Source organism: Limulus polyphemus, unplaced genomic scaffold (assembly GCF_000517525.1).
Source record: "Limulus polyphemus unplaced genomic scaffold, Limulus_polyphemus-2.1.2 Scaffold3443, whole genome shotgun sequence".
Taxonomy (NCBI): domain Eukaryota; kingdom Metazoa; phylum Arthropoda; class Merostomata; order Xiphosura; family Limulidae; genus Limulus; species Limulus polyphemus.
In genome coordinates this window covers 92,604-117,714 of record NW_013669053.1, presented here as the reverse complement: position 1 = coordinate 117,714, position 25,111 = coordinate 92,604, and the positions used below count along the sequence as shown (strand labels likewise).

General features: G+C 33.5%; 1 protein-coding gene across 1 annotated transcript in view; it reads right to left on the bottom strand.

Annotated features, from left to right (window-relative positions):
* Positions 1 to 1,323: 1,323 nt before the first annotated feature.
* Positions 1,324 to 25,111, bottom strand: part of LOC106469355 (acyl-CoA:lysophosphatidylglycerol acyltransferase 1-like) — a 40,397-nt gene continuing 16,609 nt past the window's right edge. The window contains 6 exon segments of the mRNA XM_022397853.1: positions 1,324 to 4,971; positions 12,922 to 13,054; positions 13,057 to 13,060; positions 14,154 to 14,290; positions 20,307 to 20,521; positions 21,204 to 21,429. Coding sequence (XP_022253561.1) covers positions 4,553 to 4,971; positions 12,922 to 13,054; positions 13,057 to 13,060; positions 14,154 to 14,290; positions 20,307 to 20,521; positions 21,204 to 21,426 — 1,131 coding nt within the window. The 5' untranslated portion in view covers positions 21,427 to 21,429 and the 3' untranslated portion in view covers positions 1,324 to 4,552.

Below are 25,111 nucleotides of genomic sequence, written 5' to 3'. Positions count from 1 at the left end.
ACCTAGAGTATCTGTACAATATTGCCTCTATCCTTACCCAAAGTCTCCTCAAGCAATAGCTCACATCTTGTGCTGTTTCCATGGTGGTATACACAGAGTGCTATCCCAGTACTGCCACCATTTTGATGGCACAGTTCCACTGTCATAAACCTAGTGTTCCACTCTTATCAAAAGAACAAAGGTTGTCCATTCGTTCATGTGCTTACATACCAATATAATATTTATGTGTAAGCTCCCTTTAATGACAGAAATCAATACAATACTTTCAAGACCTTTTAGTCTCTCTACAAACTGATCAAAATACTATAAAGACTTTATAATTATCATGTATTATAAACAAAATGTTGCACAAAAACAATCATTATATGAATTGATCTGATTGCACAATTTAGAGAAAGAAATATTTCAAGGTTATTTTTAAATGTCAAAAGATCACAAAGTATTAGAAACCAACAAGCCTGATTGGTGTGTGACAAAAGACAGAAACTGAAATGCTTTTTTTACATGCATTTAAGTACACAGTAAGTTAAAACACATAAATATGAAAATAAAACTGTGTTCCACATTAAACATTTTACTTTTCATTTATGATACAGAACTTCGTTTTTCATAAATTACAGTATTATTTTTAGAACAATATATAACTTGCAAGAATTATGTTTCCTTTTTTAATTACATGAATTGATCTTTGTAATTGATAAAAAACATTGGATAAATTGGACTTTAAGTCAAAATAAAAGAGGAAAATGCAATAAGATTGTTTCTCATAGATGGTCCAAGTATCACAGGAAGCTGCACCAATGTTTTATACAACCTACTCATTCTTAATTTCACCTCATTTACTGCATGCACATATAATCAACACAGACCAATAAACTTAGTGTATGTATTCAATGGGGAGGAAACCAAATGAATCTCAGTTGCCTTATCACACACATTAAAATACATCATGATCATCTTAAGCATTATAAATACTGAAATAATTTTTTGAGAGAGAAAATTTCCTACTTCAAAAAAAAGTTAATATGAAACACCCCCAAATCTTTCAAAGATTGGATTCCTATGTTGGAAACATTAAGCATGATGTCTGTCGATGTTTGTTTGTAGTTAAGCACAAAGCCACATAATGGGCTATCTGTGCCCTGCCCACCAAAGGTACTGAAACCCGGTTTCTAGCGATGTAAGTTTGTAGACATGCCACTGGGGAGGGACTCTGTCGATGTAAAGTTATAAGGATAATTTTCTTATATTATGAGTTCTTAGTTATCATGTGTTACTTGTTCTAATGATCAAAACTATTAAAATCAGACACAAAACAATATATAGACGTGCAAGTACAATTTATTACAATTATTTGGTGTCCTAATATTTGTTACTGAATACGGAAATCACACATAAAAACCATCAATCTAAAAGTTGTAAAACAGAGCAACACTAAAATGTTCACTTGTAACCAAAACTACATTTTTCCTGTTACATTCATTGCATTTTATGGAATCCCCCACAAAAAATATTCATTTTATTTTTGTAAAAGTTTTGAGATTTTAAAGTTAAAACAAAGAAGTTATTTTACTTCAAAAACATTTTACTGAAATAATAACTGAATGTTTTTTAAGGTACTAATACTTCTTTAGTTTTTTTAACATTAACCAGCTCTCAGTGATAAGTATATTAAGAAATGGCACAAACACACCAAACATCTCAGTACTTCTAAAACATATCACCTAAACTAACTCAACACTTATATGAGATTGATTTTCCTTTCATTTTTAACTGTTGAAAATGACAACATGTTAAAGTCATACTACTGAGACCTTGGAAGATATGCCGTTCCACTTGTTACTTACCTCATAACCTTAAAGTAAAACAAAATATATTGCCAGTTCATATAATACTTATAGAAAACCTTTGTTCAAGCCAAAACCCACAAGAGTGGAGCTTCCAACAGTGATTCAACTACCACATCTGGTCATTATATTTTTGCGTCTTTTATAATACTCAACATTCTTCGATTTTGTCTTACAAATCTCTTTCTCTCTCTATACATATATATATATCTATATATATATATATGTATATATATATATATATATATATGTGTGTATGAAAAATTTATATCCCTTATTCTGAAAAACAACTCTTTTTAAGTTCAGTACACTGTTACGAACAAAATTATAAATAAAATCTCACATAAATATACAATTTTCCAACTATACAAAACTGAAAAGGAATGATAAATCTACTCAACCTCATTAGCTTCATGATAAAAGGATATTCTTCACAATAAAATATTGTTATACTCATTCATAGCACCATAATATTACAGATTTAGAAAAGTCTATATTTTAGGGCAATGAACTGGGTTAAAAAAAGGAAATTTATAGATTTATGCACATGTTTCAGTTTTTTACAGATTATCAGCAAGGAAAAGCATAAAAAATGAGTATCAGTAAAGGTAGCATAACAAAAGAATAGCAGAATGCCCGAGGAACTTGTGTATCTAACATGTCTGCATTATTTTAACAAAAAAATTAAATAAATAAAACCGAAAGTATAATCATTAGGAGAAATGAGGTTTAAAAGTTTAAAAAAAAAAATAGAAGTTAAAACAATTACAAACCACTCTAAAGTTAAGAAAAGTAATATAAATGGCTTGTTTCTGTCAGACATGGATGAATCAGATGAGAACAGTTAATTTACAGTTCACTAAACAAAGCTGTTAAGCCTTACGATCGTTTGAAAATGTATTATGGAAGTGTTACATGATGTAACATTAAAGACCTGATTAAATCTGAATACTGTTAAAGATTATGATAAACAATAATCAAGATCTCAACACTCATCAGCTGAAACTTGATGAATTAACCTTTGATTCTTCAAATATTCCATTTGTAATACAGAATAATGTTTTGGTATATTCATTGATCAATTTACCTGTTTAGAAGAGTTGGAATAAAAGATTGTTAACTATAACCTTATCTAAGGTTTTTTTTATTGAATCAAAAAAAAAAGAATAAATCACCTCAATAAAAAGAATTGACTTTAAATACATCTCACATTAAGGTAACACTCTAAATACTGTAAGTTTCTAAATAATGAATTCAATTCTTCTTTACAAACATAATTCTATGAAAAAAATATCTTGCTATTCTGCTATGCCTTATTTATTTACTAGTTGAAAAAGTGAGAATTATAGAAATACATACAAAAACACTTCTACAGTGTGCCTCGTTCTATAATGTAAAGTGTTTAGACATACAATGCTTATATTAATATATCTAAATAACACTAATGGTACAAATATTGTATGACAAAATGGCATGCTCAAATAATTTCAGTATTTATATACAAAACATTATGTTTAATCAAACCAGAAACAAACTATTTCTTTACCTATTATTAATTAGTCAGAGATTAATTACACACACACACACACACACATATAATTAATCTCAGCAACTAATTAATGTAATTAATTTCAAATTACAGTCATTCTTAATTGATGAGATGTTGAACCAAAAATTATGGTTAAGACGATTAATTCAAGCCAAAATAAAAGTGTGTCACTGCTAATAGTAAATGCAACTTTTTTTAAATTCTGTGAAAAACAATGAAGCTTGATTTTGTGTCACTATTTAGATATCTACACTGTTGCTATTAAAGTCGTTTTGTATTTCTAGGTTTGTGCAGTTATGGTAAGTAGTTTAGTTTTTTCACTTGGATCTAATTTACATTTATAATTAATAAACATTTACTAATGCTCTAAGGGCATCAAGTGACTAATATAATTTATTTCACATCTAAGTTTGTAGTTAATAAACATTCAATAAAAGTTCCAGGGATTTAGTTTGTTTTACCTAAATTTGTATCTTGATGACATATTATAAAGTTCTAGGTAGAGGGAAGTTATCACAGTATGGTCTTCTTTATCTAAATTTGTAACTGAAAAAGATTATGTAATTCAAGGCATGAAAAAGAAGTCTATATCATAATCTGTTTCACCAACATTTGTAGCTAATAATAATGCAATAAAGTTCCAGGTAGAGAGAAGTCACTCATGCAGTCTGTTTCATGTAATAACGCAGAGAAATCACTAGTGCAGTTTATAAATGTTACTATTGAACACGTATACATAATATAGCTTTACACAGCAATAAATGACATTACACACATTTGCAATTTATCAACAAGTAATACTCTTTCAGTAACAAGCAACAAAACAAATTCATTGAATTTTAGTAGAATTCTAGTGACTTGTTGGTAAGGAGCACGAGCTTTGTTAATTTACTGAACTTGTGATTTTGACATTCTAAAACTTAAAACACTTTACAAGTAATTTTTTGAAACATTGAAAAGTAAAACAAAAATTTTCATATATCTATTAAGATGAATTAAAAGGTTTGTAAATTAATATTCCCTGATATTTCTATCTACAAACCAACAATGGAGTCATTTTCAAAACGTTGTTTGAAGAAGATCTCAATGAATACAATTTGAATAAAATAGTTAGATAGTTGTGAATTTTGATTCCACAAACTCTGGATTGTTAGTACTACCAAAACATAAGTTGCCATAATTTTATAAGAAGATAACAATGGAAGTAAGTTGAGATGATAAAAAATACATTCAGGCAAAGCCACAACACACAGTTCAGTTGCTGTACTGGTTGAAAACTCTCATGGCCACAATCACTACTTTCACCAAGGTGGCTAACTGGAAACTTGCCTGTTTTGTAAAATTCTGTCAACATTTCTTCCTTCTCCTGCCAACGTTTAAATAACCAGTTCCTGAGTTCTTCTTCATTATTACTTGGAATATCATCAATTGGAAATTTTCTATAATGCATATAGGTTACACAAGGTGGTCTGCTACCAGTACATATGGTCGGCAAACTTAGAGGTCGTCCACCATCTGGATACCCAACTGTTATATCAATCACCCACTTTAATGGTTCAGGCTTTTTAACTGAAACTAAACAAACATGGAATGTTACATTGCACTGGTATATGAAGCATCAACATGTTTATTTCATTAAAGCTACTTGCTCTGCAGATTTAAACACAGATCATGCCTGCTACCAACTTGAAGTCCTACATGTAAACCAAACATCAGTAAATCATGAGTTACCACTATCACCTAAGCTCATGCCTGCTATCAAAATAAAGTCATACATATGTGCTATTCTTAGTTAAAATGATTTCTGCAAGGAGTATTAGGTAGGTCTGTTTTATAATGGGAGGATCAGCTGAATAAATTACAAGTTAGTACTGAATTTAACTAAATGAGTTTAGGCAAAGAAATAATCATACTGGACATGATGTTTAATAAAAAATGAAAACAATATTCATTAAATCAACAGACAAATACAGTGTGTATACTTTATTAAGGCAATGGATGGTTGCTTTCAACTAGACTCACGCACTGATCAACTGGTTTTTTAACTCAAGACGTTTTCCTATCATACAACTCATTTAAGATCCTGTGTAGTAGTGTTGTAATCTAATGTTTCTAACTTAACAGGAAATGTCAGATTTACCCACAAGGACTAGCATCACGTGATCCACATGACTAATCATTCCCATTCACCATGTGGAGGCTGTAATGTTTATCATCTGCCCTGTCAACATGGGACACTACTGTTGTCTTCATTCGTGCACAACATGTAGTGTTACAGCAATATCCCCATTGGGTGGAACAGGTACTGTCTATAGAGAACAACAAAGGAGCAAAGGCAGCTAGAACAAAGTCAACTTAATGATTTTTTGGACCTTGTGTTATATGACAACTGTACAGGTTCCGACCAATTAAAAATTTAAAAAATTTCTACATTAAAATAACAAGGTAGAAACTATATGGTACGCGAGCATATCAATAAAGCTAGATGATTAATGGAATTTTCTGATTACTCGCTGGGCTCATTAATAAATCACACTTGGCTAATTGATTATTCACATGAGAAGGCTTTAAAAGAGAAACAAAATCCACTATTCTTATAAAATGGCTAAATAACAAACAGCTGATGCTGCTAAAAATTGGCTTGAGATAACCATGGTGAACAGAGTACAGATTGCTCAAAATATAGCTTTGTGCTTAACAAACAAACATAGTGGCAATATTTTGATTAAACAAATACCTGGAATAATTGAAACAGTATTAATCAGAAACATTAATTTCAATTAGTTAATTATTTTCATGTGTCGTGACAAGTAATCAAACTGAATAAATTTTGATTGACTAAAAAGAACAATGAAAAATTTTTATTACTGGACAGGTGAAATAATCAGAAACATCAAATTTAATTAGTTTATTATTTTAGTGTTATTAATCAATTTAATCATAATTTCTATTACTGGACAGCTGGAATAACTGAAAATAGTAGCAACTGGAAACATATTTGGATTGGTTGAATATTTGCAAGACATTAATCAATTTATATGCAGTTTTGACTATCCAACAGTTGGAATAATAAAAAAAAAAATTATAAATGAAAGCACCAGTTGATTATTTACTCGACATTTAATTGTAGCTTTCATCTCTATCAAAGGCGTGCATTCCATAGAAGCAAGGGAAGCAGTGCTTCCCCAATATGTGTTAAAAAAAATTTCATTTTTAAGTATCAGCTAAATATGATGTCATGAACTTGCAATCGATTCATACGAAAGCACTCTACTCTATCAGTAATTGCACTGTACAGGCGAAAGCACTGTTGGAAAGAATCCTGACTACAACTCGCAAAATGTTTCCTTTTTTGAGTTAATTTTACCTTTATTTCCAACTAAAAACATTTTTGTTACATAATATAATCTTTAAACTATAAAATGCTTCTTACATGAATAATTTTCTGATTAAATAATTTCAAATTCATACTTGTATTTAAAAAACATATCTTGAATGTTATATTGGCCTCTTCTATAGCATAAAGGAAGCAATTACCAGTTCATCTTACTTCAAAATACATGCAAAATTGGAACTTACTTATAGTCTATATATTAAATTATTTTAATCATTAAAAAAATTTAAGCGAAATTACTAATTTATAAATAAGCTAGCATTTCGTAATTACTATTTTATAAATTAAAATGTACAATAAACAAATCAAATATTATAAGAAAATAAATAATAATTTATAGTTAATTTTCTTGTGATATTTGGAAACTTTTGTTTTTCATGACCTGCACCTTGCGCTCGTGGCTATTTGTTACCTCCCTGATGTCATGTGATGTGCAGGTGCTTCAGGCATTGTCTTAAATGATACTGTTATTTTTTGTATGCATAAATTTTTTCTGAAGTGTGTCACCATTCAGATTTGAATATGGATTTAAAGGATAAAGGAAAAATTGTAACTGTATTATTGAAAGCTTATTAGTGAACAAGTTCGTACAAAGAGTTTTTGTGATAAAGAAAGCATCATCAGAAATGGTAGACGTATGCCAGCTCTAAGCCCGACTGAAAAAACAAAGCAGTACATTCGAAAATTCAATTTAAACCAATATGACAGGACATCTTGGATAACTGCTTGTCCTAACTTGCAGAAGCTTCTCTGCTGGCCGTGTTAATTATTTAACAGTGATTTAGGGACATGGAACTCAAGTGGATTTGATGATTTAAATAATATAAATAAGGCAATTAAAAGACATGAAAATTCCTCCAGTCATATATTTTCAACTCTAGGCCTAGCTAGATTTGGAAAATCTCGGCTTGAATTCCAACTAAACAGCCAACATAAAATAAATGTGGAAAAGCACAATGAAAAGGTGAAGAGGAATAGAGACATTTTAAAAAGATTAATCGACGTAGTATGCTATTTGGGTGAACAACAATTAGCATTTAGAGGTCATGATGAATCACTAGAGTCTGATAACTGAGGCAATTATATGGAATTGGTAAATTTGTGCAAGAAATATGATCCATTATTGAAATCACATTTAGAGAAACTGAGTGTTTTTTCCAGAATAATCTCATTAATTGTGTATGGGAAGTATTGTTGAATAAAATTAAACGTGAAATAAGTGATTCTCCATTTGTGGCTCTTATCTTAGATAAAACTACTGATGCAAGAACCATTTCTCAGCTTTCTAGTGTCGTGTGATATGTGACTAAATATGGTGAAAGATTTCTGTGGTTTACAAATGTCGGTGTAGATTGAACAGCTGTAGATATATCTAAGATAATGTTCAATTTAGTTGATGAATTAAATATTGGGTCCAAATTTGTTGCGCAAACCTATGATGGGGCAAGCGTGATGTCCAGTGAACTGAATGGTTTTCAAAAAAAAGTTAGAGATAAGTATCCAAAAGCTCTTTTCATTCATTATTTGGCACATAGATTGAATCTAGTGTTGTCGCAATCTATGACGAAGATCAAGGAGTGTGACAGATTCTTTGCAAAACTTAAATCATTCTCTTTGTTTTTTGCAAAATCAACAAAGCGTGTGCAACTTTTAGATACTAAACTGAAGAAAAGATTCCAGAAAGTGGCCCCAACTCGTTGAATTATAATCACTGCCTTGTTGATACTGTCTTGGAATACATAGAAGAAATGGTTGACTTGTTTCAAAATATTGTTTATAATTTTGGCAACTGGGATATCAAAACCTTTACCTGTGCCCAAGCATTTTCATCGAATCTCAGAAATTTTGATATCAATTTCTTGCTGAATATATTTGCCAGTATGTTTTCACATATAAATGTTATATTTATGTTCTACAGAATAGGATATTTTATATATCCTACTCTATGAATAAAGTAAATGAAATGGTGACTATTCTGCAAAAAAATAAAAAAATAAAGAGAGACGATTTTGTTGAATTTTGGGCAGCAGTCAATGGATTACTACCCCCCCCCCCACCCACACACACACGCTAAGCAAATAAGAAATGATCCCGGAGAAGACATTAAAATAACATACAGAAAGTTACTTTATGAAATTTTGGATGCAATTTGTGGCCAAATTGAAATTAGGTTTCAAAGTTTGAAAAACATAGCATTCTTTGAGATTCTTAACACTAAAAAACAGGAAGAGAACAAAAAATATCTTTTGAATTAGCATTAAAATCCTTGCAAGATAATTATGGAGAATACTTTGATATCCATTGCTCGAAAAGTGAACTTTCAGTTTTACACCCTGATGCTGATTTGAAAGGAAAAACCAATGAATGAATTACTTTATTGTTTGTGAAATGCCAAGTTAGATGCAGCCCTGCAACAACTGATGAAGTTGTGCGAGTTAACCTCGACTCTTCCAGCCACTAGTGCCTCAATTGAGTGTTCTTTCTCTCATTTGAAAAGAATATACAGCTACACCAGAAATGCACAACAACAAGAAAGACTTGCAAGTTTAGCGTTAATCACGATTGAAAAACGTTTCTTAAGGAAATAAAGACTGATAGTTTCTATGAAGATTTAATAAATCTATTCAATCAAAAGGAAAGGAAGATGGAATTAACATATAAATAAAGTAAGTAGCCGGATATGTCTTGTTTTTATCTTTAATTAGAAGTACATCTTAAATATGGTTAATGATTACAACTAATTAATTTTATCTTTACTGGCCATTCTGTACATATTTTTTTATTTTATAATACATCTTATATGCTTTTGCTTCCCCATCAGGACAAATCACCACACGCTCCTGAACAGAAGAGGGTAGAAAGGACAGGTGGTAGATAATGCCACCTGAAAACGTGTGATTGTAGAGACAGACAAGCCATGTGAAGATGGAAGTAAGATGTTGTAAAGTAGATTGGTCAGGGAGAGATGGTGAAGGATAGACCATTAGCAAAAAGCACAACATTCAGACTATTACACAGAAGAATTGAAAGGGTGACAAGATTGTGAAATAAAGAATGGTACATGATGGGATAGTTTGACTGGACGAGCAATGGACCAGACAAATCTCACATGTTAAGATCAAGGGATGTCACTCCTTGATGTAATACTGAAGTGTGGGGTTAGATCAGAAGGAATGAAATGTTGGGAAAGGGATGAGGAGCTTAAATGAGAGAAGATGGAGTAACAGAAACCAAGGTTGGCCTGGCCAATGGGGGGCCACTGATAGGACCCTGCAACTGGTGTTCCAAATCAGAGCTAGGGCCTGAGGAAGGAAGCAGAGAGAAGAATAGGCATACAGGAAAAGATTGGGCCAGTCCTGACTGAGAGCATCAACAGCCAGAACTGAGGTACAGGTGAACAAAAGAGAAGAAGTGTGGTATTGAGGTAGGGCAAAGACATCTGTTTGAGGAAGAAGGGTGAGGGAAAGAGGTTGGAAAAAACAGGAAACTAAAGAGATGAGAGAAGATTGATGGTGAGCAGCTTTAGACAAGATTCTAGGAAATCAGGTCCCAGAGAAAGGAGGAAGACCTTAGACTTTTTCCCATCCCTTCCCAAAAGATCCCAACAACACAGGAACCAGGTAAGAAGAGAAAGGGCAAAGGAAGTGGAATGGACTATTTTGGTAAAAAGAAATTATCTAGCGCAGTGGTTCCCAAACTCTTTTAGTCTGAGGCTCTCTTGATGTGAGTAAAAAAGTTTAAGCCCCCCCCCCCCCCCCAACCCTATAACTTTAGCAAGGTGTCTGAAAAACAGTGCCATGGTAAAAAATCATCATCTCCTTTCAACATACTATGTCATTTTATTAATCCAACATAATTTTTATTGGATTATTGTTTGCTTAGAATTAAAATTAATTCAGCATGTTTGTTTTGGGCCCATATCTGGGCAGCTTCCACTTTGGAAAACACTGACCTAGAGTCCACAGAAAAATCATCAGGGGAATGATGAAGAGCTTCTATCAGGAGAGGAGAGATAACAAAGAATAGCAGTGAAAAAGGCTCGAAAATGGGAAAATTGTACACTAGATAAAGAAAGAGCAGATAATTAGTTCACTCCCATCCCCCCAAACTGGCAAGAGTGATGCTGAAGACTGGGAGTCAAGGAACGGGAAATTTGAGTGATTATACAGTAGAACAAAAGAATCAGTTAGGAGAGGATAACAAGGCAGAAGGTTGTGGGAAAAAGAGTTAATCCAGAAATGAATTGGCATGTACAGTTATACCAGGGGAGGGAGGAGAAACAAAGAAATCATGAGGAGAAGGGTTAGGTGAAAGTGCACAGGTAGAGTCAAAAGATATGGGAGTTAGAGAAAGAAATGTATATACCTAAGAAATGAGGTTTTGAAAGTCAGAAAAAGACTGAGAATGTTCTTCAAAAGGTACACATTCACAAAGCAAAACCTGTAGGTAGAAAAAACTGTTTGAAAGAAGGGGAAGCAAATGGAAGAGATAGGAACTGAGAGTCCTGGCTGCATAATGGATCCCACCACACCATGAGCAATGGCCATCATATCTTTCACAGATAAAGAACTTCCAGCAAAAATGTTGGTGATTTGTTCTGTGTGAGAATATTCTCCCCTGATAATAGCAGAAATGGTGTTCACATTAAACTGTGAATTTATGAGAAGTATAATTAAACAAACTCAAACCAAGTTAAAAAAGTTGTAAATCTTAACAAATTCAGAACATGTAAGTGCACAACAGTACTGAGGAAAATCACTTTGGCAGAACATGCAAACCCATAAAAAAGAAAGCTGTTCTGCGTGTAGAGGTGAGTATTCGTTTTTGGAATCATGAATTATTACTTTCACCAAAGCTACTTTGTAGACTTAAACACAGGTCATACCTACTACAAAGTTCTGTGTGCAAATTCAACCCAAACACATATTACTTGAAACTAATTCTCTTGCAAATAACAGAAGCAAAGATCACATACATAACATTCTTGAAGGAATATTTCAGTTAGTAACTATTTTTTTAATATATATATATATAAGTTAATTTAGCACAGTTTATTCAACATTCAAGAACATATAAATTAAAATATAAACTGAATCATTTTTACATATTCCTAAATATAAGCACTTCTTTAAAAAAATATTAAAGCTCTAATAATGCTTATCACTGGACTGAAGCATTAAAATTTCATAAAAACGAATGTTTCTCAAAACTAGAAACAAATTTAAAAGACCTATCACAAGCCAGTGGGGAACATTTTTGTTTAAAAAAAAACAACAAAAAAAACTACCCAATCTGGTCTTTCTTAATTTGAACTGAAATTTTTTGGACATGATTATTGACTAAAAGAAAGTCATTTCCCGCACCCCTTTAGCATTGGGGCTGTGAAAAGTGATTTGAAGCGGTAAGGTGACTGAAATTCATCAGCGCATCACAAGCTTAATGGCCAATCACAAGAAGCATGGAAGTCTCCAAATGACACTCAGAGGTATTCATGAACTGTTTAAAACCACCTTGGTACATATATAGTGCAGCAAGTCGAGTACAATATCTATGCCTGTAGCTGCTTTCAAAGTGTTCCTGTCTGCTCATCCTACTACTGACTTTCATGATGCTTTGACTTTCCCTACCGAATCGCAGGTGAAATTGTTCGTATCTCAATTGAAAGCTAAACATAAAAAGGTGATAGCAGAAACATAAAAAGTTGTCAAATGCTTAATGAATGATGCTGAGAATGTGGCTTTATTAATATATACTGAATTTACTCTCAGTGGGTAGACCTAAGTACTAGCTAGTATGGAGACTTGAGGATGCTGTATTTCACTTAAAAATTTATCAATTAACAAACAAAAACTTGTCTCGAAAAGATTCGTCCAAAACCACTCTCTTTGGGAGTTTCCAGATTAAACTTGCTTTTAATATTAAGCAAATTGTAGTATAAAGACACCCCTTGGCTTCTGAGGGACGTGTTAAAATGTATATTGTTATGGTTGTGTCAAAAGTTTGCAGTAAATATAATTTTACTCATACTAATATATCACTATCCTATAATCTGACAAAATCAGACATTGCAATACCCAGAATCTATTAAAGAATATTACAGATTTTTCCTTATAGCTGAAATAATACCATACCTTGTTCATTATTCAAATGATCTATGATGATGCCGTTTCCAACATTTTCTTTTTTTAATACATTCAGAATCACCTTTAGTGCCCCAATTCTAGGAACGTAACATGATTGAGAACAGGATAGCCATGCTCTCTTCCGTATCTATAGTGAAGAGAAATATATGAAAAGTGTTATGCCTGAGATCATATGCAGTTTGAATGTTAAATAGTAAATAATTATGTCCTTCACATTTTATATAAAACAATAAACATAGAATGCACAGAGTTAGACTTAGCTGACATAAGAAAACTCCTGCTGTATGAAATTCTGGTTCCAGATACTTTGTGTTGAAAACCAATATATCTAAATATATTGTAGTATCATTCAGCAGTAGTGTGGCTTTATTACCTTATTCCACACGTAAACTTTCTTATATGAAAGGTTCAACTGTAGATCTTTTTACTCACTTTGGAATCTGTGTGCTGTCTGCTTGACCACAATTTAATTTTCCAGTTCCTAATCTTCCTATTCCATTCTGCTGTTGGTACCATACAACACCATTCCGAGGTCATGGTTCAAGACCTCACAATAGCTGCACACAGAGGGCACCCGAGGAACAGGGCAACACTGATACTCTGTTTTACAGGCTTTATAAAATTTTATCATTTGAGTAATTCATTCAATATGGATTGCTAGGTTACTTGGATATCAAATATTTTGCTGTACAAATCCAGTAGAAACACAACTCAAGATGTTGAAATCTGTATGCTGCATTTTGATAAACAATAATAAACCTTTTTTTATTCATATGAAAAAAGAGCACATAATCGGCACGACCCTTGAAAATCAAAAAGGGCACATCATCTTTGGAAGGGGTGGAAGCAGACCAGTGTTATATTGACATTGGTGAAAATATTTCATCATGTCAATCATGTTGGCATAAAGGGGGTACCATACAGTCAGGTGTTTATTTACAGAAGCTCTGTTTACACTTACGTTAGTGCATTAAATTCATTTGTGAAATTTTAGCTGACCTATATGGTCAATTAACTTTGACTGTCATCATGGAATAAATAAACATTTATTACTCGGTCCTTGAATTTTAAAAACTTGATAGCTACACTTATTTCACTAGCACTTGTACACTGCATTCTTAGAGGTTCCTAAGTCTTTAAAAAACATGTAATTAGAACCTAGCTGTTGAAACATTCAACAAAATGTTTTTCTTTACAAGTTGCTACTATCCCTTTCTTACTTTTGGCTGCTTTCTAATCTCTTCCTTAGAAATCCTCCCTCTGGAAACAGTATAATCCACTGTCGGTCTTGTTGTAAGTAAACCTTGACTAAATGAGATCTTAACTTTTCTAACTGCACTTCACGTCCGCTTTTCCCCTGAATCATGTTAGAAAAAACAACAAAAAACTTTATGTCATTATCAACTGGAAAACTTCAAATCAAATTGAAAGAAGTATCACTTTACTCAATATATATGTAAATCATCATGTCTAGAAGTTGAATCAATATATATATTTAATCATACAAAAGTATTAAGTGTAAAGTTCATTTTTTAAATCTAAGAAGTCAGGTCAAAAACCTCTGAGGTTCAGGCATAACTATTCTCAATTTAAAAATGTTAACCAGAGTGGGCAACCGGTCAGCAGCATTTGTCGCCTTTTTGGCTACTCTTAATTAAATAGTGAGATTGGCTATTGTTGTTTTCATTGTGCTTACAGCTGAAAGTGTATGTTTAACAGCACATTAGGACTCTAACCTTGGATCAGGAGGTAGTAGCACTGCTCTGCATGTTAATGATTAGGTCACATCTGGATTGAATATTATTTTTTAATGATTGAAAACAAACATTCTCATAAAGAATAAACAAGTCATAAATATGATTCTAAAAGTATTACATATTTTCACTATGTACAATAATGTTTTTCTTACACTTGAGACTCACAACATAACTGCTTGTAACAATCAGGATATCTGAAAAATTAGCACACAATTAGCAGATAAAAGACAAAGAAATCAAGAATTTTGGCTGGTAAAGCTTTTATATATTACTGGGTATCTGGAATGACTTCCAACCAAATGTTTCAAACCAAAAGTGTATCACAGAGTCAGTAGACTATATGTAGGGATAGCCAAGATACTCAATAGGCATAATACAAATATGCACACTAAAATCAACAATGACAGAGAGTTTTACTTTAAAAGATGATAACCACTCATTTTCATTTGTTTCTCTACCCAACAAGCCCTAAAGCAAGGTAAGAAACCATCGCTAAGATACCAAACCAGAAAGTGACCAACTCACTAAATTGTTCATCTTTCTTCTTCTTGTTTCAGTCGAGATAACTCTACAACTACTTTATCACTAACGTCAACTTAAACCTAAATCCACACTATATGTTTCTGGGCAGGACACGATGTCATTGCTTAGTTGTAATAACTAGTTTTAATTTTTAAAAAATCATAATTCTAGTTTAAACAATGTTATCATTACCCCTTGAAGTTAGCATTTTTACAGAAATCTGGTGTTCCTTTAAAAAGCTTAAGTGCAGGGTGAAACAGGAATTACCAGCCAGTGATAGATGAACATTAGATGACTGTAACAAGTAGAATACTCAATGCTTTGTACACTACACAATCAGTGTCTTTAGGGAGCCAACCCCTATATTATGTATGAAGTAAAGGGGTAAAACAAAAATCAATACAAATAATATTAAATATTATCATGCACATTCATAGAATATACTAACTTTCAGTCAGGATAAAAAAGTCACAAAACAAGTAATAAAAAACATTCTGTAAATTTAAAATGATGTAGGAATGGGAGTGCCAAAAAAAGTGCAAATAATAATATAGGGAGGATACAGCTATAAATAAATCATCCCTACATGACTTTCAATATTAAAAGTTATAAGTTTCCTATACTGAAAATATATTTTTGATAGGTACTTCCCCTCATCTCACAAGATTAGCTATTCTCATTCATTGGTGCCCTCTATATGCAAACTTTTTTTACGTATGCCACAAGCCTTCTGCACACTCCTGTTGGAATCCAATGATTCAAATGTGTCTCTCATGCAAATCATCATGCAAAACTTCTCCACCAATAGGAGAATAGTATACTCACGTGATGCATGTGGCTCCCTCTTTGCACATCTACCGAACTATTACTTCAAAGTTTGGCAGACAATGGAAGCACAAGAAGTGAGTTGGGAGGAAGGGTGGGAAGTGTGAGTGGAGGGAAGTATCTGTTTGAAATACATTTTCAGTATAGGAAAATTATAAATTCTGATACGGTAATTCCATCTGCTCACAAAATTAGCTAGAATCCCACACTGATTAGGATGAGGGACCAGTGCAAGGAAAGAACAGATGCACCCACCGAAAGCGTCTGACGAATACCACTGCAGATGAGAGAGTCAGATCCTAAGAGGGGAATTGCACCACTTCTGATCCAGGTATTCTCTTCATCCCCTATGTGGAATGTGTAAGAAATAGGAGCACATCTGAGTGGGAGAGAATGCCTTAGGAAAGTGATCCTAACTGGAGAAAGATATAGTAACTCAATCTCACAATAAGAAAAGTGGGTAAATGAGGATGCGTCCCATGGTGTAGAGTGCCTAGGGCACAGTGGACCATACTCGGTAAGTCAGCTATATCCAAAACCTTCTCACGGGGTACTAACATCTGCACCAGGATCATACCCTTTTCACCTCAAACCCAAGAAACGGGGAACTGAGAACCAATCCAATCCCTGGGTATTACACAGGATTAGTTCTGAGCTATAGATCCAGGAATTTAACATCGAGTATCAAAAGGAAGTCTATCGCATGCAATCAACTCCCACAACCGTGAATAAGGTCAATAACATCAAAGGGTTATAACATCAACGTAATAAGAGAGAATGAGGGAGAGCCAAGGACAGAACTAGAATAATCTCATGTATCCCTGCTGTGACCCACAACACAGAAAGAGGATATTGAGGGAGGAAGATAGACAACCCTAAACCTGTGTGAGGACTTATGTTGATTGGTTCACTCAAAATCCAAAACCAGCCCACTGGGTACTGACATCCAAGCAAGGGTAGGATGAGGGCTCCCAATTGAAGGGGTGAACTGCATTTTGACATCCCACTCTGCTGTATGGTTAATCACAAATCAGAGGATATTACGCCATATACACTGGCAGAACACCACCACCCTACTCTGAACTGAACAGTTATAGTCATCATATGTGGAACCCATCCAGTAAGGGTGCCTCCATGGTCAACCACCCCAGCGACTTGTAAGTGGTAAGAACTTCCATACTCCACTGGAAAAAAATGGAAGGAGAAAATACAGTGAAGAGCCCAGAGGAATGTCGACACCCGAGATAGTGCAATGGATCTCAAAACCCTATTTTGAAAAGCAGACCATACCAATTTATTCAATCGAGGCATGGCAGGGATGAGCAGCTATCCCCTTCTGCTTTACCCATGAAGTCCATGGGTGGTATAGTCCAGGACAAGCCAATGAAGCAAATATTGCGAGGTTATTCACCTAAAAGCAATCTTGTTAAACACCCCATCTCAAAGGGTGAGCATGCAAAGCCATGGAAAGAAAAGTGCTAATCAATATGGTGTACAGTGTGAATTTACAGTTAAAGAATACCTGGTCAGGCACCACTCGCCACAAAGTGGGATCCATGTAACGAAGGTATGAAGAATGGGCCCTGAAAAAAGAAAGTATTAATAAACATTTACCCAGTATCAGAGTCACACCAAAGTCTGAAGTACAGCCACAGGTGGAAGGTGAAAACCCGAGGAAGCTGAAACTGCGATATGATGTAAATAATGGGAGATGAATGTGTTATGGTTGGTCCACATGCCCAATTATTGGCTGACAAAGACGAGATGTGAGGGGAAAAGTGAGGTGTCAGATTAGGTGAGAGGTAACACAGAACAAAGTATGATGAGAAGGTGACAAGAAGGAATAAGCCAACTGGTGAGAATAAAAGGGGTGAGATCTCTGGATGAAGAGGGTTGCCATGGAATAAAGAGACGGGAATAGGAATCACAGAAAAAAGCTGTGCAGGCAATATAACAATGAAGGGCATGTACAGGACATAGAAGTCTATCCAGATGGGTAGAGATTAGAAATAGAGGGAAGGGAAATAGGTGAAAAGGAGGAGTCACCCTCAAGCGCCGCCAAGGTTTTAGGAAGGAAGGAACAATGTGGATAAAGGATAAGATAGGTATGGTGGTAAAGTGTGCATGTAAAGTCAGACCACTGACAACCACAGGCCAAAAGGAGAAGGAAATATGCCTTAAGGGACAGATGAAACAAAGAACACAAGGAAATAGTTTTGAACAGAGGTAAAGTAAGAGAATGGAGGACCACAGTAATATCACAATGCGGAAGAGCAGATCGCCAAGGAAGACGACGAATCCGGAAGGAATAGATTAATATGGTATGGACGGATGAAAGAAAAACCCTGCAGTAATGGGAAAGAAGAAAGGTATGGGATAAAGCTGGCTGATAACCTAAAATCGAGGAGACCTTGGTCAAAAAGACATGTAAGAAACTTGGAGACACCTGCAACAGTAGTACAAGCAACAGGAAATCTCCGAGCCTGGGCCCATGTATGAAAGACTTTCCACTTTTGCTGATACACTTCCATGGGAGAAGGACGGATGGATTGAGCCAACTGAAAAGCTACATGACAGGAGAAACCAGATCTCCTTGCCAAGGACTGGACAAAAGCCAAGTGTGAAGATGGAGGACATGAAGTGCGGGATGCAGAACCAGTAAATGGGGTTGAGAAAGGAGGAGGATGAAGGGACCCCTCTGTCAGGTAAATATTGTTGGGGCAGGAAAGACTATCTGCCACGAGGTTTAAAGCACCTGGGACTGGACACACAATTAAACAAATGTGTTGACTGTGGGCCCAATATAGGAGATCTAATGTATGAAAACAGAGGGATCTCATGGTGCCGCCTTGAACTGTTGGAATGGATCATTACCAGACAATGTCTGACAATGGGAAGAAAGTGATTCAAAGCCCAACAAAAGACTAGCAGCTCTAGGACGTTGATATTTAAAGACGGTTTTGACAGACCAGTAACCCAAAGCCTCTTGGAGATTGACCCATGCACCTCAGCCCTGAAGGGATGCATCCGTAAACAGATGTAAATCCGGACAAAGAGGAGTAAGTGAAACACCTGCTGATGTGTGAGTCTTGTCCAAGTACCAAAGGAGATTGTCTACAAGGTAAGGAGGATGTGTCATGGGAGCATCCAATTGATCCCGAGCAAGGTACCATTAATTGTGTAGAGCCCACTGAAGGGAGCACATGTGTGCACAGCTGAGGGGATTAGCAGTGTCATAGAAGACCACATCCCAAAAGCTATAGAACCTTGTGAGCAGAAAGTGAGGGAGCAGACAGGGTGGGGCAAACTGACAATTCCATAGAAATGAATCAGAGGAAGTTGGGCCTGACTGAGGTGAGTGTTGAAAAAGATACCCAAATGCACAAGGTAATTCAACCTGAATTCTTTAAAAAAGATGTGAAATTAAACCACATCAAAAACTAATTCAATCTCAAGCCCTAAACAAAACGAAAAAAGAAAGATGTTTGAGTGCAAGTGCTGCCAAACGGGAAGTAATAGTTCGATAGATGCGCATTGAGGGAGTCGCATGCGTCACGTGAGTTTACTATTCTCCTATTGGTTGAGAAGTGGCACATGATCATTTGATTCCAACAGGGGTGTGTGGAAGGCTTGTGGCATGTGTAATAAAAAAGTTTGTATATAAAGGGCAGCAATGAATGAGAATAGCTAATCTTGTTAGAAGAGAGAAGTACTATATCAGAATTTAATGTTACACTGTAAAATGCATGCTTGACTTTAATAGTACTGCAGTTGGAAGTTACATATTCCTAACTGTTGGAATGCAGTTTTCTTATCATAATATCACGGTCATGTCAGGGTAGTCATCAATATAGTGTAACTGAAGAGCTAAGTTGAGTCAAACATATCTTGATTATTACAGACTCTTGCTATAAGTTGGTCGTAATTGACAGACCTTGTAACCATTTTGTACTGATGCATTTTACAGTGTAACATTAAATTTTAATATTGAAAGTCATGTAGGAATGATCTATGTATATCTGTATCATCCCTATATTCTTGTTTGCATTATTTTTGGCACTGCCATTCCTACATCATTTTATATTTATAAAATGTTTTTTTATCATTTGTGGTTATAAGCAATAAACTTAATTCGGTACAAAATCTTTTACAAGTGACTGCAACAAAGTCACCTTCTTTTTTGCACCATCTGTAACATTTCAAGCCTTTCCTCTTAATGGCCTAAAAAACAACAACGTTTTTACAACTTTATATGTCATAGACCATTACCTGGGCTATAAAGAAGTCTCCGTGTATCCAGGACACCACACCAAAGTTTGTGTAGCGGAAAAGGTGATCCATGACCCAGGTAACATTTTGCAAAACTTCACCTTTATTCTGAAATGCAGCCATCAATAGTGGAACATCAGCTGTAGACTGGTGATTCATCAGGATCAAAGATCGGTGGTTGACACAGCTACTTATGTCTTCCCCTACCTCTTGTACTGACAAACACAAAATTAAACATTTTTACACTGGACAACTTGGTAGTTGTGAAGATGTTTTTCACTTTTAATATGTGAAACTGTTCATTAGCTGAACTGACAATGACTTTAGATATTTAACAAAAATACTTCTATACATTAAAGAATCTACTGCTGAACAGAACTTCTGCTGTGTTTCTGAGGGAGGGGAGGAGATCCAACATAATATGGAAAAGCTCTCTACTGAGATTGCTTTTTACAGTAACTTGTTCAAAGACAACATAACCTTTATAGAAAATATAAATAAAATATAATATGTATTGTAATAAATTTCTGATGATCATTATTTGTTAAATAATTAGTTTGCAGTATGTTTTGTGCAATGACAAAAGTTACATACAGCCAAATACACTTATATATATACTTCAACTGGCAAATATATTTGTAGACAAAACTCTTTTTGTGCTACTGCAGAATTTTAGACATAATGTGCATGTTTTATACATTGCTTGGATACATAATTGTAGTAAAAAAAAAGAACCAGGTACCTAAAACAAAATTAAATACAAGATCCATTTTATACTTCTCAATTTAAGTATTATGTAAAAATAATTCTTAATTTAGTTCGTACGTGATTTAATAAGAAATAGCAAAATAATGTTTTCGACAGTGATGGATATCTACAGTTACGAGAACAACTTACTGTAGTACTTGGCCGACCAATTCCAAGCAGCAACCATGTATAGTAGCCACTTAAATAAAATCCCTTCAATTTTCCAATAGATCGCTGGCTTGAAATGACGTAGGGGTCTCAACAGCACTAGAGTCCACATTACATACGTGGGAATGCAGTAGAGATTGTTGATGAAGACAAAAATGATCCGAAAAATACATTTCAGAATGTGCAAGGCACGAGACCAGTCCATGAGCTTGAAACAGTCAATGATAAAGTAACATTACATATAACACATGCAAATCTACTGCTATACAAATAACAATCTTTTCTTTTTTATGACAGAATTAATTTACATGTAATTCTGCAGGAATTTCTTAATGACATTTCCATGTTGTAATATGATACAACAGTTTCATTTCACTGTGTCACTCTTGTTTTCACGTGTTTTCAATTTAAAACATTAAGACATAAATCTTCAACTTCTTGCATCTCCTGTGTCTATGAATAGTTTGTTTATTTTTTATTTCTTCTTTCATGATATGTGTATTCAAATATCTATCAACTTATTAAATGTAGAAATCTGATGCTGCATTCAAAAAATTATAGCAACTCAAAGAATACTCTAAAATCATTATTTTTCACCCACGTAGTCATAAACAAGAAAATAAACAAACCTTATTCTTTCAGTCTACAACTTTAGGGTGCTCTACAAAACTTGATAATGTAAGCAAGTATGGAGTGTTTGTCAGTGTAAGCTACTTAGAGAGGGAGAGATCAATCCCTAAACTAACTTCCAGCTATGTTAGAAATAAATGGATATTGAACCTTAAAACAATCGGTTGCAAGTCAAGTGCATGTTACTACTCCTACTATTTTATCTCGAGCTACCAAATACACATACAATAGGTAACCTGAGCAGACTGATAAGAGGATTTAAACATGATTTATAAAAGAAACTTTCCTAATTAATGAAAAAAAAATTACCATCTTAAAATAAATAAATGTTCTGTTATTTGTTAATAGACTATAGACTGGTATTTGGTCTTATTTCTTAACTAAATATGTGTTGAAATTTCCATCAGTGTCAAAAATCACCACTAATTCCAATAGGATTTCTTCATATGTGACTTATTTGGTAAAAAACAAATACATTATTCGGCCAATTATTTTTAACTTAAATTATTTGTTTCTATGGTAACATTCTACACGTTAATTTTAGCTTACAGGCCTGATTCATGAATAAAACTAAACATTTTCAAAATATGAGTACTGAATTTCGTCTCTCAGATTTTGTTACTTGGTCACTTCCCTTATCTTACAACATCTGGTCTCATAAATTGTGTACAACTGATTTAGGAGTAGGCATACAAGTCATCATCAATAGGCACGTGGAAGGTACAGTGCAAATATACCTCAGCTGTGTTAACATTAATTTGAGTAATGTGTCCCACTGTAGCATTTAAATGCAAGAAAGAAAAATAACTTAATGGGCATTGACATAATGTTACAAATACCAACAGAGAACAATAAATACAGTACATAATGTTACAAATACCAACAGAGAACAATAAATACAGTACATAATGTTACAAATACCAATAGAGATCGATAAATACAGTACCAATGTTACTATCACTAACAGAGAATGATAACTACAGTATCTAATGTTACTGACACTAACACTGAATGATAACAACAGGTCATAATGTTACTATCACTAACATAGAATGATAACTAGTACATAATGTTACTGTCACTAACATAGAATGATAACTAGTACATAATGTTACTGTCACTAACATAGAATGATAACTAGTACATAACGTTACTGACACTAACACTGAATGATAACAACAGTTCATAATGTTACTATCACTAACATAGAATGATAACTAGTACATAATGTTACTGTCACTAACACAGAATAATTACAGTACACAAAGTTACTGTCACAAACATTGAATGTTTACGGTACATAATGTTACTGTCACAAACATTGAATGATTACGGTACATAATGTTACTGTCACTAACATTGAATGATTACGGTACATAATGTTATTGTCACTAACACAGAACGATTACAGTACATAATGTTACTGTCACTAACACAGAATGATTACAGTACATAATATTACTGTCACTAACACAGAATGATTACAGTACATAATGTTACTGTCACTAACACAGAATGATAACAACAATAAATAATGTTACTGTCACTAACACAAAATGATAACTGTAATAAAGTTACTGTCACTAACAAAGAATGATTAGAGTACATAAAGTTACTGTCACTAACATAGAATGATTACAGTACATAATGTTACTGTCAATAACACAGAATGATTAAAGTACATAATGTTATTGTCACTAACATATAATGATAACAACAGTATATAATGTTACTGTCACTAACACAGAATGATTACAGTACACAAAGTTACTGTCACTAACATAAAATGATTACAGTACATAATGTTACGGTCACTAACAGAATTATTGCAGTACATAATGTTATTGTCACTAACACAGAATGATTACAGTACATAATGTTACTGTCACTAACACAGAATGATTACAGCACATAATGTTACTGTCACTAACATATAATGATAACAACAGTAAATAATGTTACTGTCATTAACGTAGAATGATAACAACAGTACATAATGCTATTGTCACTGACATATAATGATAACAACAGTACATAATGTTACTGTCACTAACGTATAATGATAAGAATAGTACATAATGTTACTGTCACTAACACAGAATGATCACAGTAAATAATGTTACTGTCACTAACACAGAATGATTACAGCACATAATGTTAATGTCACTAACATATGATGATAACAACAGTAAATAATGTTACTGTCACTAACACAGAATGATAACAACAGTATATAATGTTATTGTCACTAATATATAATGATAACAACAGTACATAATTTTACTGTCACTAACATATAATGATAAGAATAGTACATAATGTTATTGTCACTAATATATAATGATAACAACAGTACATAATTTTACTGTCACTAACATATAATGATAAGAATAGTACATAATGTTATTGTCACTAACATAAAATGATTACAGTACATAATGTTATTGTCACTAACATAAAATGATTACAGTACATAATGTTATTTTCACTAACACACAATGATTACGGTACATAATGTTATTGTCACTAAAACAGAATGATTACAGTACATAATGTTATTGTCATTAACACAGAACGATTACAGTACATAATGTTACTGTCAATAACACAGAATGATTACAGTACATAATGTTACTGTCACTAACACAGAATGATTACAGTACATAATTAACATAAAATGATTACAGTACATAATGTTATTGTCACTAACACAGAACGATTACAGTACATAATATTATTTTCACTAACACAGAATGATTACGGTACATAATGTTATTGTCACTAACACAGAATGATTACAGTACATAATGTTATTGTCATTAACACAGAACGATTACAGTACATAATGTTATTGTCACTAACACAGAATGATTACAGTACATAATGTTATTGTCACTAACACAGAATGATTACAGTACATAATGTTACTGTCACTAACACAGAATGATTACGGTACATAATGTTACTGTCACTAACACAGAATGATTACAGCACATAATGTTACTGTCACTAACATATAATGATAAGAATGATAACAAAATGATACCAACAGTACATAATGTTATTGTCACTAATATATAATGATAACAACAGTAAATAATGTTACTGTCACTAACATATAATGATAAGAATGATAACAAAATGATAATAACAGTACATAATGTTATTGTCACTAATATATAATGATAACAACAGTACATAATGTTACTGTCACTAACATATAATGATAAGAATAGTACATAATGTTACTGTCACTAACA